The 12,314-nt window shown below is 47.8% G+C and overlaps 1 protein-coding gene across 1 annotated transcript; it reads left to right on the top strand.

The window, feature by feature from the left end:
• Window positions 1-706: 706 nt before the first annotated feature.
• On the top strand, window positions 707-12,068 carry SERPING1 (serpin family G member 1). The gene is made up of 7 exons (XM_079708193.1): window positions 707-823; window positions 1,631-2,060; window positions 3,526-3,660; window positions 5,520-5,723; window positions 5,920-6,059; window positions 9,712-9,913; window positions 11,563-12,068. Exons 1-7 carry the CDS (start codon window positions 773-775, stop codon window positions 11,814-11,816), a joined length of 1,416 nt encoding a protein of 471 aa, XP_079564319.1. The 5' UTR covers window positions 707-772; the 3' UTR covers window positions 11,817-12,068.
• The last annotated feature ends 246 nt before the right edge of the window (window positions 12,069-12,314 follow it).

The raw sequence follows: 12,314 nt of genomic DNA, 5'->3' as shown, positions 1-12,314 counted from the left end.
ATCAGTATCCGTCCCGTCCTGATTTACGGGAAATCACACCAGCGATCAATCAGCCTTAATTTGTAATTGGGCAATGTCCTGGGCCAGCCAATAGCTAAGACCGAACACCCGCCCCCCCACACCACCACCCCCACACCCCGCCCCGACGCTGTGGGACTCTCCACTTAGTCTGCCCTGAAGCTGCCCAGTGACCGGGAGTTTGGAGCAGGTTTGGTGCTGGGGAGGAGGGTGTTGGGAGAAGGAGGTCTCCTCACCCTCATCTCCTTTTCCTCCCCAGTGCCCCGCCCCCTCCCCTTTATCTCTGCAGGCTCTGCTTGCTTGCTTCCTCTTAAGACCTCTGCCTCCCCCTCCTTCCCCTCCATCTCCTTCCCCTCCGTCTCCTCCCCCAGGGCTGTCGTGCCCAGCCCCCTCTGGACCTCCCCTCCTGGCAGGGCCCCTGGCCTCATTGTTTAGCTAAAGCAGGACCCTCTGGATGGAACAGATGGACGGAGACCCGGGCCTGGGGGGAAAGGAAGGGCCAGCCGGTGCCGGGAAAGGGAAGCGGTTTGGGGAAAACAAAACAGGGGGAGGAGCCAGGGAGAAGGTGGCCTCGGCACGGAGGAGGGAGGGGACGGAATTCGCTGAGAGGGGTTAGGGCCGCGAATGGAATGGGGGCGGGCCCCGGGGTGGGGCGGGGCGGGGCGGGGCGGGGTGGAGGCCCCCTAGGCCCGAGGCTCGGAGCTGGCACCGACGGTGGCTGGCTCTGCAGGTCTGGGCTGACGTCGCCGCCCAGATGGCCTCCAGGCTGACCTCGCTGACCCTCCTGCTGCTGCTGCTGGCTGGGGTGAGTGACCTCTTCGAGAGGTGGGGGAGGGGAGGGGGCCGAGGATTAACCCTTCAGGCTCCGGAGAATGAGGAGAGCTCCTCTTGGGCTCAGCAAGTGTGATCCTAGCGCCGGAGTTCGTGCAGAGCATGGGAGGAGCGGGGATTCAGACCCACGCAGGGTCTAATCCTGACTTGCTACGGTACCAGCTGCGGTGGCCTTGAGCCAGTCACTTCTGCGAGGCTACCTGTCCTGATTTACGAAGTGGAGAATAAAGCAGAAGGATCAAAAAGGGGAAGGAGATGGACAGCATTTTGCGATATTAAAAGCAAGGGGTTGTTGAGGAAAACTGAGCTGCGGAATGGAGGTTGGGCTGCCGAGACCTAGGCTCTCCCCCGTGGTCTGGGAGGTCAGGGATAAGGGATGAGCCCAGGACACAGGTGGGTGCTTAACTTTGGCGTGTGCATTCAGTGTATGTGTGTGAAGTTGACACTGGCAGTGCCCTTTGAGATGTATCAGATGATGTGGTAGTGATCAAGGACCTGGAATCAGAGACCCAAGTTTGACTCCTAGTTTTTCCTTCCGCTTCCCTTGAGACCCTGGGCTAATTACTTAATTTGTCTCAGCATCAGTTTCTTTTACCAATGAAATGGGATAATATACGCTTTCTCTGAAGGAATTACTGGTGGTGGCTCCAGGGCAGGCCCCTCTGCTACCAGGCTTTCCCAGGAATAATTCTCTGGTAGCCCACCTTCTCTTCCTGCTTGAGTGTTTGAAGGGGACTGTGCCTCATAATAAAAGAAAGAAAGAAAGTCTCTTGAACCACAGGATAGAGCCTCCTCAAATCTGATTGGTATCAGCCCTGTGGATCCAGAGAGCTTACAAGGAGGGGAAAGTGAAGGAGATATCCCAAAAGGAGATATTCCCAACAATGTATCCATTCAAGACACCGAGGGCTCTTCCACGCTGCTGAAAACCAACTTGACCATCGAAACAGTCAATACCACCCAGCCCTTCAACCAGTCCACCACTCAACCCATCCAACCAACTACCCAGGCCACTACTAAGCCCTTCTGCCCAGCGCTTGTCACCTCCTGCTCTGACTTGGAGAGTCATTCAGCAGAGGCCGTGCTGGGGGAGGCTTTGACAGATTTCTCCCTGGATCTCTACCACACTTTCTCAGTAATAAAGAAGGAGGAGACCAACATTGTCTTTTCCCCGTTCAGCATCGCCAGCCTCCTCACTCAAGTCCTGCTCGGTAAGAACCTGACTGAGTTCTCTCCAGGTTATGTATTAGATGTTCCCATGAGGGGGGTACATATCCAGATACATACACAGCTATCTATGCCTCTGGAAGGAAGCTGTAAAAATGGACTGCACTGGGGGTGAGGGAGGGGAATCTTTTTATTCTGGAACTTTCATTTATTCTTTCATTTAACAATGATGTAATAGGCACTATTGCTTATAAAATCCTATGGACTATACAAGAACATATAAAATAAGGTCCGAGCCACCAATCATGGTTCAAGGTAAGGCCATAAGGAAGATGAACGATAAGAGAGAGATGTAGAGTAGAATCATGATAATGCTGCTTCTTAGCTGTGTGACCTTGGGCAGATCACTTAACTTCTCTGAGCCTGAGTCCTTTTGTGTAAAATGGAAATGGTTGTAGTGACCTAAAAAAAAATTAAGCAGATAGCCCAGTGCCTGATGTGGTAGGAGGTCAAAAAATGTTAATTCCTCTGCTTTCCTGAGAGACCACAATCAAGTCCCCTGGGGTAATTACCCTAGGAATGGCACCAACAAAGTGCTACAGCAGTGGAAACAGCTGTCACTCCAAGGGGGAATTCCAGGAAGGCTACTAGAGACAATACAGTGAGCACATAAGAACCTTTCTTCTGTAGTCCCAGAATCCTAACATCCCTAGCCTGTACCCACTGGATGCCAGTAGCAGCCCACCCCCCAGTTATGACAACCAAAATGTCTCCACATGTGGCCAAATGTCCCCTGGGAGGCACATTTCAACTGATTAGTTTCAGTTAATTTTTTTATTGCCCAAAAGATATGGCTTGAATCTTTTCTCCATCCTCCAATTATTAACTCTGTGATCTTAAAATGAGTAGATTACTTACTCTCTTAAACCTCAGTTTTCTCATCTGTGTAACGGGGATAGGAACTGTCCTTACATAAAAGGGTTATGGTGAAGATTCAATGAGATAATATGGGAGAAGCACTTATGAAGCCTGGAATGAAGTAAGTGCTCGATACATTTTATCTATTACTGCACAGAAGTTGTGTACAATAAGTATTCAATAATGAAAAACGGAAAGGGTATTGAACATGCATCCTCTTTTACGATTTCCTGATGTCTCTTCTTAACCATGATCTAGTGTCCCTGCCTATAAGGTGAACCTTTGTAAACCTGAACCAACTAAATAATAGGTCATGCGGAACAGGCAGCGATTGGACCAGGCTTTGGATGATGAGTGGTATTAAAATTAGGTAGGAAAACGGAGGAAGAAAGTATTCAAAGCCCTAGAAAATCCTGTGATTATTCATAATTCCCCCACCCTTCTCTTTCTGACATGTATTATCTTCCAAAACACTTCTGGCTCTGATGATATGGGATTCCCCCCAGTGCAGCCTGGTCCCTCAACCCTGGTCCCCAACGGTGGTTTTCCACTCCTCCTGCAGTTGCCCCTCGTCTCTGCTGTTTGTTGTAGGGGCTAGAGGAGAAACCAAGGAAAGCCTGGAGCGACTCCTCTCTTACCCCAAAGACTTTACCTGTGTCCACCAGGCCCTGAAGGCCTTCACGTCCAAAGGCTTTACCACAGTCTCTCAAATCTTCCACAGCCCAGGTGAGTTCCCCAGGGAAGGATGGCAGGTGCTGAGCTGGGTCCTCAGGATTTTGATGGAGACCCAGCACTGGGGAAAGAGAAGACAGAGGGAATGTTAGAACTAGAACAGGGGGACGGAATGCAGAGCAGGTTGGGGCCTCAGAAATATCACGTGGCTCCTGGGAGCTGGATAGGTCCCCTGGTGAGACCTTGGACAAGTCATCTGCATTCATCAACTCCATCTAAAGTAAGAATAGCCTTCTGCCGCGATGAAGAGTGGCCCCCGCTTGCCACAACTAGAGAAAGCCCTCGCACAGAAATGAAGACCCAACACAGCAAAAATAAATTAATTAATAAACTCCTACCCCCAACATCTTCTTTAAAAAAAAAAAAGAATAGCCTTCTGCATTCAGTAATAGAGAGGGCTGGAAAGCTTTAGACATAAAATAGACAAAAAATGCCTGTCAATCTGGGGGTTCCCGGGTTCCCTGGTGGTCCAGTGGTTAAGACTCTGGTCTTTCACTGCTGTGGGCACAGGTTCAATCCCTGGTTGGGGAACTAAGATCCTGCAAGCTGCAAGGCCGAAAAGAAAAGTTTGTTAATCTGGGTCAGGGGGTCTTGGGACTCCTGTTCTTTGTACTTTTGCGTTATGTGACTTTGCTGTCATTTATGTATATTACATTATTAGGTAGGTAATCAGAGCAATAAGCTTCCAAAATGACCTAATGCAGTTCCTTCAAATTTTGCTCCCCAGAGCCCTAGGGTTCTGCAGAGCTGCTGCAGGAGTCCTGGTGGGAGTGGGGAGTCAGGGAGGCTGAGTGGGAAGTGAGGTGTCACTTCCTGTGAGAGGGAGATGAAGCCAGGTGGGCTTTGAACTCCCACCAGCCTCAACCAGAGCCCTTTTGTATTGTGGGCTTCAGACATGACTATATTTGAAACCTCAGTTCTGCTGAGCTTAAAAATTACAGATTTAGCGTGATTTTCCTCTTTGAATAAGGAAAAAAATTTCCCTTTTATTTTTTTACTATAAAAGCAATACTCATTCATTGTAGAAAACTGAGAAAATATTGGAATTCCCTGGTGGTCCAGTGGTTAGGACTCTGTGCTTCCACTGCAGGGGGCATGGGTTCGATCCCTGGTCAGGGAACTAAGATCCCGCATGCCGCTAGGCGTGGCCAAAAAAAAAAAAATACAACAAACAGAAAAAACCTGAGAACATATAGGAAAGAAAAAAGAAAGAAAGAAAGAAAACTCACCTATCACACCATTATCTAAAAAAAAAACCCAAAAACCCTCTTTTTAGAGATTGGTAAAAATATGGCTTAGAGGGATTCAAGAAATGTTGCATTTACTTATTTACTATAAATCAGATTTACCCTCTGTCTTGCTAGGTTGGTGGAAAATACAGCTGCCTTCACTATTATCTATTTAGTCCAGGAAAAATTTCTCTTTCACTTTTTTTCTTTAGTGGACCTGGGCTTTGGAGAGCAAAACCCAGGAAGTCTTGTCACACACCCTCCAGTGAGGCTGAAAAGCAGAGTCTGTTTCCTGTTGAATTAAGGGAAGAAAAGAGGGGAAAATACAGGCAAATGGAAGTTAAGATCTCAAAGAGTTACCTTGCCAAGCCGTGGTCCCATGGCAAATAGAGACAGTTAAAGCCTAGGATGAGTTCTCCTGCTCTTAGCTCAGGATTTGCCTTCTCTGGGTCTCGCTGAGCACATCTGTAAGAGGAGTGGGCTGGACCCCTGCTCCGACATACCATGTTCATTGGAGCAGAAAAAGTGATGGGAAACAAGCTCCCTCTCCAAGCCTGCTCTTGGAAGGGGAGAGAATGTTCTGGGATCTCATGCCTCCCTCTCTCAACCTGCTTCCGCTGCCAGACCTGGCTATAAGGGACACCTTTGTGAATGCCTCTTGGAGCCTGTATGGCAACAGCCCCAAAGCCCTGGCAAATGACAGTAAAGTCAACTTGGAGTTCATCAACGCCTGGGTGGCCAAGAAGACCAACCACAAGATCAGGCAACTGCTAGACAGCCTGCCCGACGACTTCCGCCTTGTTCTCCTCAACGCTATCTACCTGAGTGGTAAGGGGGCCCTGGACCAGAGTGTCTTCCCGTCCTGAGTGCCTCCTTCTCCTCCTGGCTTAAAACCCGCTCAACCCCAAGTTCCATGACTGGGTCCCATGGTACCTGCCCCACCCCTTGCTAAAAGAACCTTTAACTCTGCTTCGTCCTCTCCCCACCTGCATTAGAGTAACCCTTCCCCCACTCTTCCCTCTAGCCAAGTGGAAGACAACATTTAACCACAGCAGAACAAATATGAAGGCCTTTTACAGCAGATCCTCTGTGATAAAAGTGCCCATGATGAATAGCAAGAAGTACCCTGTGGCCCATTTCACAGACCCGACTTTGAAGGCCAAGGTAAGTTCTTGGCCCTTCGCACTCCTGTTTCAGAGCCTCTTGCGTATCCTGACTTCTTTCCTGCTGTGGCTCCATCCGTGTGGGGCATAGCCTTACCCTTAATTCATCATTTCTACTGCTTCTGACTCTATTTCCACCCTATCTTTTCTCCTTCTCCCCCTCTCCAGCCTTGGCCGAGGCAGGCATTATATATTTGAGGTTGGAAAACAGGATTCTAAAATTTCTTCATGCATCTCTACTGCATTGAGTGGCAAAAAGTGAGTCGTGTTCCTATTCTGTGCCTCTGTTTCTCTTTCCAATCAACCCACCAGTAGGCCCTGCTGGCTTAGTAAGTCCTCTGTGTGTGTACCTGTGTACAGCATGCATCTGTATGTGTACACATGTCTAGGTATATCCATGCGTTCCTGTATGTGGTAAGTGCATGTGTGTGCATGTGTTAAATGGCTTAAGTTCCTTAGCAGAAATTGAACAGTATGATTTCAGTGGATGAGGAGGGAAGAGAGAACATGGAGCCCAGAAGATTCTAGTTAGTAAACTCTCTCATGCCCAATGACCAGATATTTCTGCCTTGTTAGGACAGCAAGACACAGAACTATGAGACAGAAAACAATGGTGACTTGGTACCAGGCTGAGAAATATAGGCTCTGTTCTGGAACATGCCAGGCTTGTTTCCACCTTGGGACCTTCCCCTAGCTTTTCCCTCTGCCTGGACCCTCTTCACTCAGATTTTCACGCAACTTGTTCCTTCTGTTCGTCTGGTATCAGCTAAAAGGCCACCTTGGTGGAGAGGCCTTCCCCCTCCTTAAAGTAGCTTCCTCCTCACCCTGTAACATCATCCTGTTTTATTATATCCATGGTACTTATCACTATCTGAATTATGTTGTTTACTTGCTTATTTGATTGCAGTATTATCTATCTCCCTGAGATACTGTCTCTTTCCTTGGGATCAGAGACCTTACCTCTTTTTTTCCTACTATATCTGAGGGCCTAGAACAATACCACATATAATAAGTGTTCATTATGTTTGCTGAATAAATGAATGAATTCAATGGAAGATGCTAAAGGGAGCAACTCCTTTAGTATGAATGGCTAGGAAGACGTCACATTCATGCACTTTTCTACCCTTCCATCCATCCGTCCCTATCCAATGGCTTTGAACGTTCCCAACGATTTAACAGAACCAGAATACGTGCATAAGGCAGAGAAGAGTGAATATATATGGCCGGTTCAGGGCATCACTCTAACTCAGAGTATATGGGGGAGAATATCAATGTGAGAGTTTTTTTTAAAAATTTATTTATTTATTTATTTATTTTTGGCTGTGTTGGGTCTTCGTTTCTGTACGAGGGTTTTCTCTAGTTGCGGCAAGCGGGGGCCACTCTTCATCGCGGTGCGCGGGCCTCTATCGTGGCCTCTCTTGTTGCAGAGCACGGCCTCTAGAGCGCAGGCTCAGTAGTTGTGGCTCACAGGCCTAGTTGCTCCGCGGCATGTGGGATCTTCCCGGACCAGGGCTCGAACCCATGTCCCCTGCATTGGCAGGAAGATTCTCAACCACTGTGCCACCAGGGAAGCCCCAATGTGAGGGTTTTCTAATGGCAAAGAAGGAGTTTTATGCAAAAAAAACCCACTCACTCTTTACAGTTTTGTGGGTTTTAAACAAATACTTGATTTAATATATTCGTGTTATAAATTCAAAATCAAACTTTTACTTAAGCCTTTAAATTTTTAGCTGAATTTGCTACATTATTAATCATAATATTTATATAAAACACTAACTTTCATTTGTTCTTCAATTAAGTCATTTTGAACAGATTAAACTCCTTTAAACCATTTGTTTCATTTACAAATATGGTTAATTAATATTCCCCTAAGCATTTTGAGCTTATGTATATACTTTATAAATACTTCATACATTTGATATACTTGATTTTCTCTTTTAGCATGTCAGATACCTGACAGAACAGAATTACAGCCCTGCTTGGCCATATCTTGCTAGCACCTAAAGCCCACTTGTGAATTGAAAATTCAACCTGAAGAGTAAATCAACTTTCAGTCAACATCTCAACATCATTCTTAAACCAAATGAAATCATCCCACACCTTTTTGTTCAAAAGCATAAAACTAGCATGTCTGATTCTCTTAAAAATTATAAACGCTATTTTAAATAACAAACACAGATTGCTCTGAACTTATCACCTGGTGTTAATACTACAGAGTTGGCTTATTTTGTTATTCCCTTACTTCATTCTAAATTTTCCTGGGATTTAAAGAGTATTTACCCAATGAAGGGGCTTAGGTTTACCAACTCAGGTACGCTGAGGTTGTTGGCTTGAAAATTCAAGACCACAGAGTGGTAATTTTTTGGTCACAGAGGCAAGGTCTGTACACAGGACATGAAGGGTGTGTACTGCCAGATGAGTGTACCCTATCTAGAGCCTCTGTCAACAGGGATCCCCATGTCCATGCTCTTCAGGTGATAAATCAGTGTACAACCTGCTTCTTCTGGACCATTTTTTCAATTCCAACAATTGATTGTTTTCAGTTAATTTCTACATTGCCCAATTGAATTCTGCATTCTAGATTATTCTTTTCGATCTCTCAACCTCAACCATAATGCCATTTCAGTAATAGTCTCTTATATCCTATTAGTTTCTCAGTCCTGGCACTATTGACATTTTGGGTTCGATGATTCTTCATTGTAAGATGCTGTCCCTGGCACTGTAGGATTTAGCAGCATCCTGGCTTCTACCCACTAGATGCCAGTAGCACTGTGAGCTCCTGTTTCTGCCAGCTCCAAACATTGCCAGATGTCCACTGGGGGCAAATTTGCCCTGAGTTGCAAATACCCCTGTATTGGACTTGTGGGTCCTGCATTTCTCTCATACTTTTATCTGGCCATCAGTTGTAAGTCCTTCTAGTGGCAAACTAGCTGAAAAGGTAGGCTAGGATCAGCTTGTACCCAATCTTGAATGCCAGACCAAGAGTTTATACTTAATCTCGTAGCAGTGAAAAGCCATCAACAGCCTTTAAAAGGACGAACCTGATGACTGTGGTGGTACATTATGTACATTATATGCTTTATGCACAACATACTTGAAAGGAACTGGGCTCAGAGAGATCAGATAGCTTGCCTGTAGTGCGTAGTTAATCAGCAGTAGAGTCAGGATGTGATCCTCAGCCTGTGTGATCGAAACTCGTGCTCGGGCTTCCCTGGTGGCGCAGTGGTTGAGAGTCCGCCTGCTGATGCAGGGGACACGGGTTCGTGCCCCAGTCCGGGAAGATCCCACATGCCGCGGAGCGACTGGGCCCGTGAGCCATGGCCGCTGGGCCTGCGCGTCTGGAGCCTGTGCTCCGCAACGGGAGAGGCCACAGCAGTGAGAGGCCCGAGTACCGCAAAACAAAACAAAACAAACAAAACAAAAACCTCGTGCTCATTCCTCTGCCTCTCGCCAGCACAGGGTTAGACCAGCACTGTTCACCCAGCTGGCATCCTCATCTCATGGCAAAGCCTGGGAGCCTAGTTCTGGCTGCTGCTTGTTGAAATAGTACAGACTGTAGCAGCAGACTGAAGACCAGCCTCAAGTAGGAGAGGGTAGGAGCCAGGAGAGAGCTGAGGTAGGAAGACTGACAATGTGCGTGTCTTACTCCCCAGGTGGGCCGTCTGCAGCTGTCCCACAACCTGAGCTTTGTGATCCTAGTGCCCCAGACCTTGAAACACCGTCTCGAAGACGTGGAGCTGGCTCTCAGCCCCCCTGTCTTCAAGGCCGTCATGAGGAAGCTGGAGTCGGCCAGGTTCCATCCTACTCACCTGGTGATGCCTCGCATCAAAGTAAAGAGCAACCAGGACTTGCTGGGTGAGCCCTGGCAAGACTGATCCTAGGCCATCAGAGGAGAAGAGGTTGTGACGGTGGGCTGTGGGTGGAGGGCGGGCCTTGAAATTCCATTAACCCTCTCATCCGTAATCTCAGGTTGCCCCTCAATCCTCTGATTATCCCACTGGATCGTGGAGGAAGCTGAGACTCAGAAAGTTTGCATGACTTACTCAAGGTCCCTTAAGCTGGTTAGAAGTGAGCCGGAACCCCAATATAGGTCTACAGCCCTCCCAACTGTTTCCATTGCGGTCCCTTGTGACATAGACACTGGGAACAGGTCACCGAGGTGGGAGTGGATGCTCCTCCCTCAGAGACATGTCATAAAACTCAGCCTCCCCACGGTACAGGCAAGAAGCTCTCTACTAAAAGGGTCTGGAGGCTTCTGAGTTTAGGGGAGTCAACAGATACTCCGTTTCCTAACCTTAGACCTCACTTCCTGATCTTTGATGTCATGTCCAAATATATCACTTCATTTTCTGTTATAGAACTTGACTTCCTAATAGATGATCTTGTTTCCTAGTATATGACATCACACCCTTGTATGTGACCTCATTTGAGAACATATGTCCTCTTTCCGATACATTACCTCACTTCCAAGGTCCTTGTTGATAAGGAAGCAATGGCATCACGTTTCAGGGTTTTGGGGGGTTGGGGGCAGGGCTTCTCACCACTTGAGAGAAAGTGGTGGTTAGAGTGAAGATGGGCCCACTGTTAGAGGATCCCATGAACTGGCCCGGAAGGCACATTATAATGCGATTATAATTTGATAAACAACGAGGAGGAGGAGAAAGAGGGTATTGGAACTTGGGACAAACCCAGAAAATTCAGGACAAACGTCTCCAACAGCTGAGGGTTTTGTGCTGGTTTTTTTTTTTAGTTGCAGTATTTTAAAAAATATTTTAAATTATTATTTTTTAATTTAACTTTTAAAATTTTTATACAATTTTATTTTTATTTTTTTGGCTGCGTTGCGTTTTCATTGCTGCACACGGGCTTTCTTTGGTTGCAGCGAGTGGGGGGCTACTCTTCATTGCGGCGTGCGGGCTTCTCATCGCAGTGACTCCTCTTGTTGCGGAACATGGGCTCTAGATGCGCGGACTCAGTAGTTGCAGCACATGGGCCCTAGAGTGTGCGGGCTTCAGTAGTTGTGGTGTATGGTCTCAGTAGTTGTGGCGCACAGGCTTAGTTGCTCTGCAGCATGTGGGATCTTCCCGGACCAGGGCTCGAACCCATGTCCCCTGCATTGGCAGGTGGATTCTTAACCACTGCACCACCAAGGAAGTCCCTTTTGTACAATTTTTTTTTTTTTTTTTTTTTTTTGTGGTACGCGGGCCTCTCACTGTTGTGGCCTCTCCCGTTGCGGAGCACAGGCTCCGGATGCGCAGGCTCAGCAGCCATGGCTCACAGGCCCAGCCGCTCCGCGGCATATGGGATCCTCCCAGACCGGGGCACGAACCCGTATCCCCTGCATCGGCAGGCGGACTCTCAACCACTGCGCCACCAGGGAGGCCCTTGTACAATTTTTAAAGGTTACTTTCCATTTACAGTTACTATGAAACATTGGCTATATTCCCCGTGTTGTACAATCGTGCTGGTCTTTGACTTATTGTTTTTCTCTGGTTATGCCCTAGAATTCTTTGACTTTACCTACGACATCAACCTGTGCGGGCTGACAGAGGACCCGGATCTGCAGCTTTCTGCGATGCAGCACCAGTCCATACTGGAGCTGACGGAGAGCGGGGTGGAGGCGGCTGCAGCCTCTGCTATCTCTGTGGCCCGCAGTTTGCTGGTCTTTGAAGTGCAGCAGCCCTTCCTCTTTGTGCTCTGGGACCAGCAGCACAAGTTCCCGGTCTTCATGGGGCGGATATATGACCCTACCACCTGAGAGCTGCAGGAGGCGGACCAGGGCAAGCCCGACCCCTCTGGCCTCAGCTCTTCTAGTTGCAGCCCTGCTGCTGCCTGCCTGGACCTGTCCCCAGCTGCCTCGCATCTCTGGTCCGCCTTCCACCTGAAGGGCTCCCGTGGGGTCTGGTGAGGGGACCTGCTTCTATCATCCCTTCCCTGTGACTCTCCAAAGCACTTTTTGCAGCTTTCTCTGGTACAAATACAGCAGACTCTACAAATAAAACCTGGCAGACCATGACTTCCTCTCTCATTTGCCTTTCAATTTTAGAGGACTAGGGCTTCTGAGGCCCCTGTATCGGCTAGCTATTGCTGTTACAAGTCACTCCAAACTTAGTGGCTTAAAATAGCAACTATTTATTATTTCACATAAGTCTGGGGGTTAGGGCTGAGTGGTCTTGCTGCTCTGGGATGGACCTGGCTGACCTTCCCTGGGCTCGCTCATACATCTGTAATAGTTGGTGGGTTGGTTGGGGATGAC

Source organism: Hyperoodon ampullatus, assembly GCF_949752795.1.
Source record: "Hyperoodon ampullatus genome assembly, chromosome: 7".
Classification (NCBI taxonomy): domain Eukaryota; kingdom Metazoa; phylum Chordata; class Mammalia; order Artiodactyla; family Ziphiidae; genus Hyperoodon; species Hyperoodon ampullatus.
The sequence above is the reverse complement of the archived record's forward strand: the minus strand, read 5'-3'. Positions and strand labels throughout refer to the sequence as shown.

What these genes read in the sequence shown, in the direction of transcription:
- SERPING1 (XM_079708193.1), top strand. Translation starts at nt 773, where the DNA reads ATGGCCTCCAGGCTGACCTCGCTGACCCTCCTGCTGCTGCTGCTGGCT. An exon ending in CCTCACTCAAGTCCTGCTCG is followed by an intron (nt 2,061 to 3,525) that starts GTAAGAACCTGA and finishes TGTTTGTTGTAG; the next exon opens with GGGCTAGAGGAGAAACCAAG. An exon ending in TCAAATCTTCCACAGCCCAG is followed by an intron (nt 3,661 to 5,519) that starts GTGAGTTCCCCA and finishes TTCCGCTGCCAG; the next exon opens with ACCTGGCTATAAGGGACACC.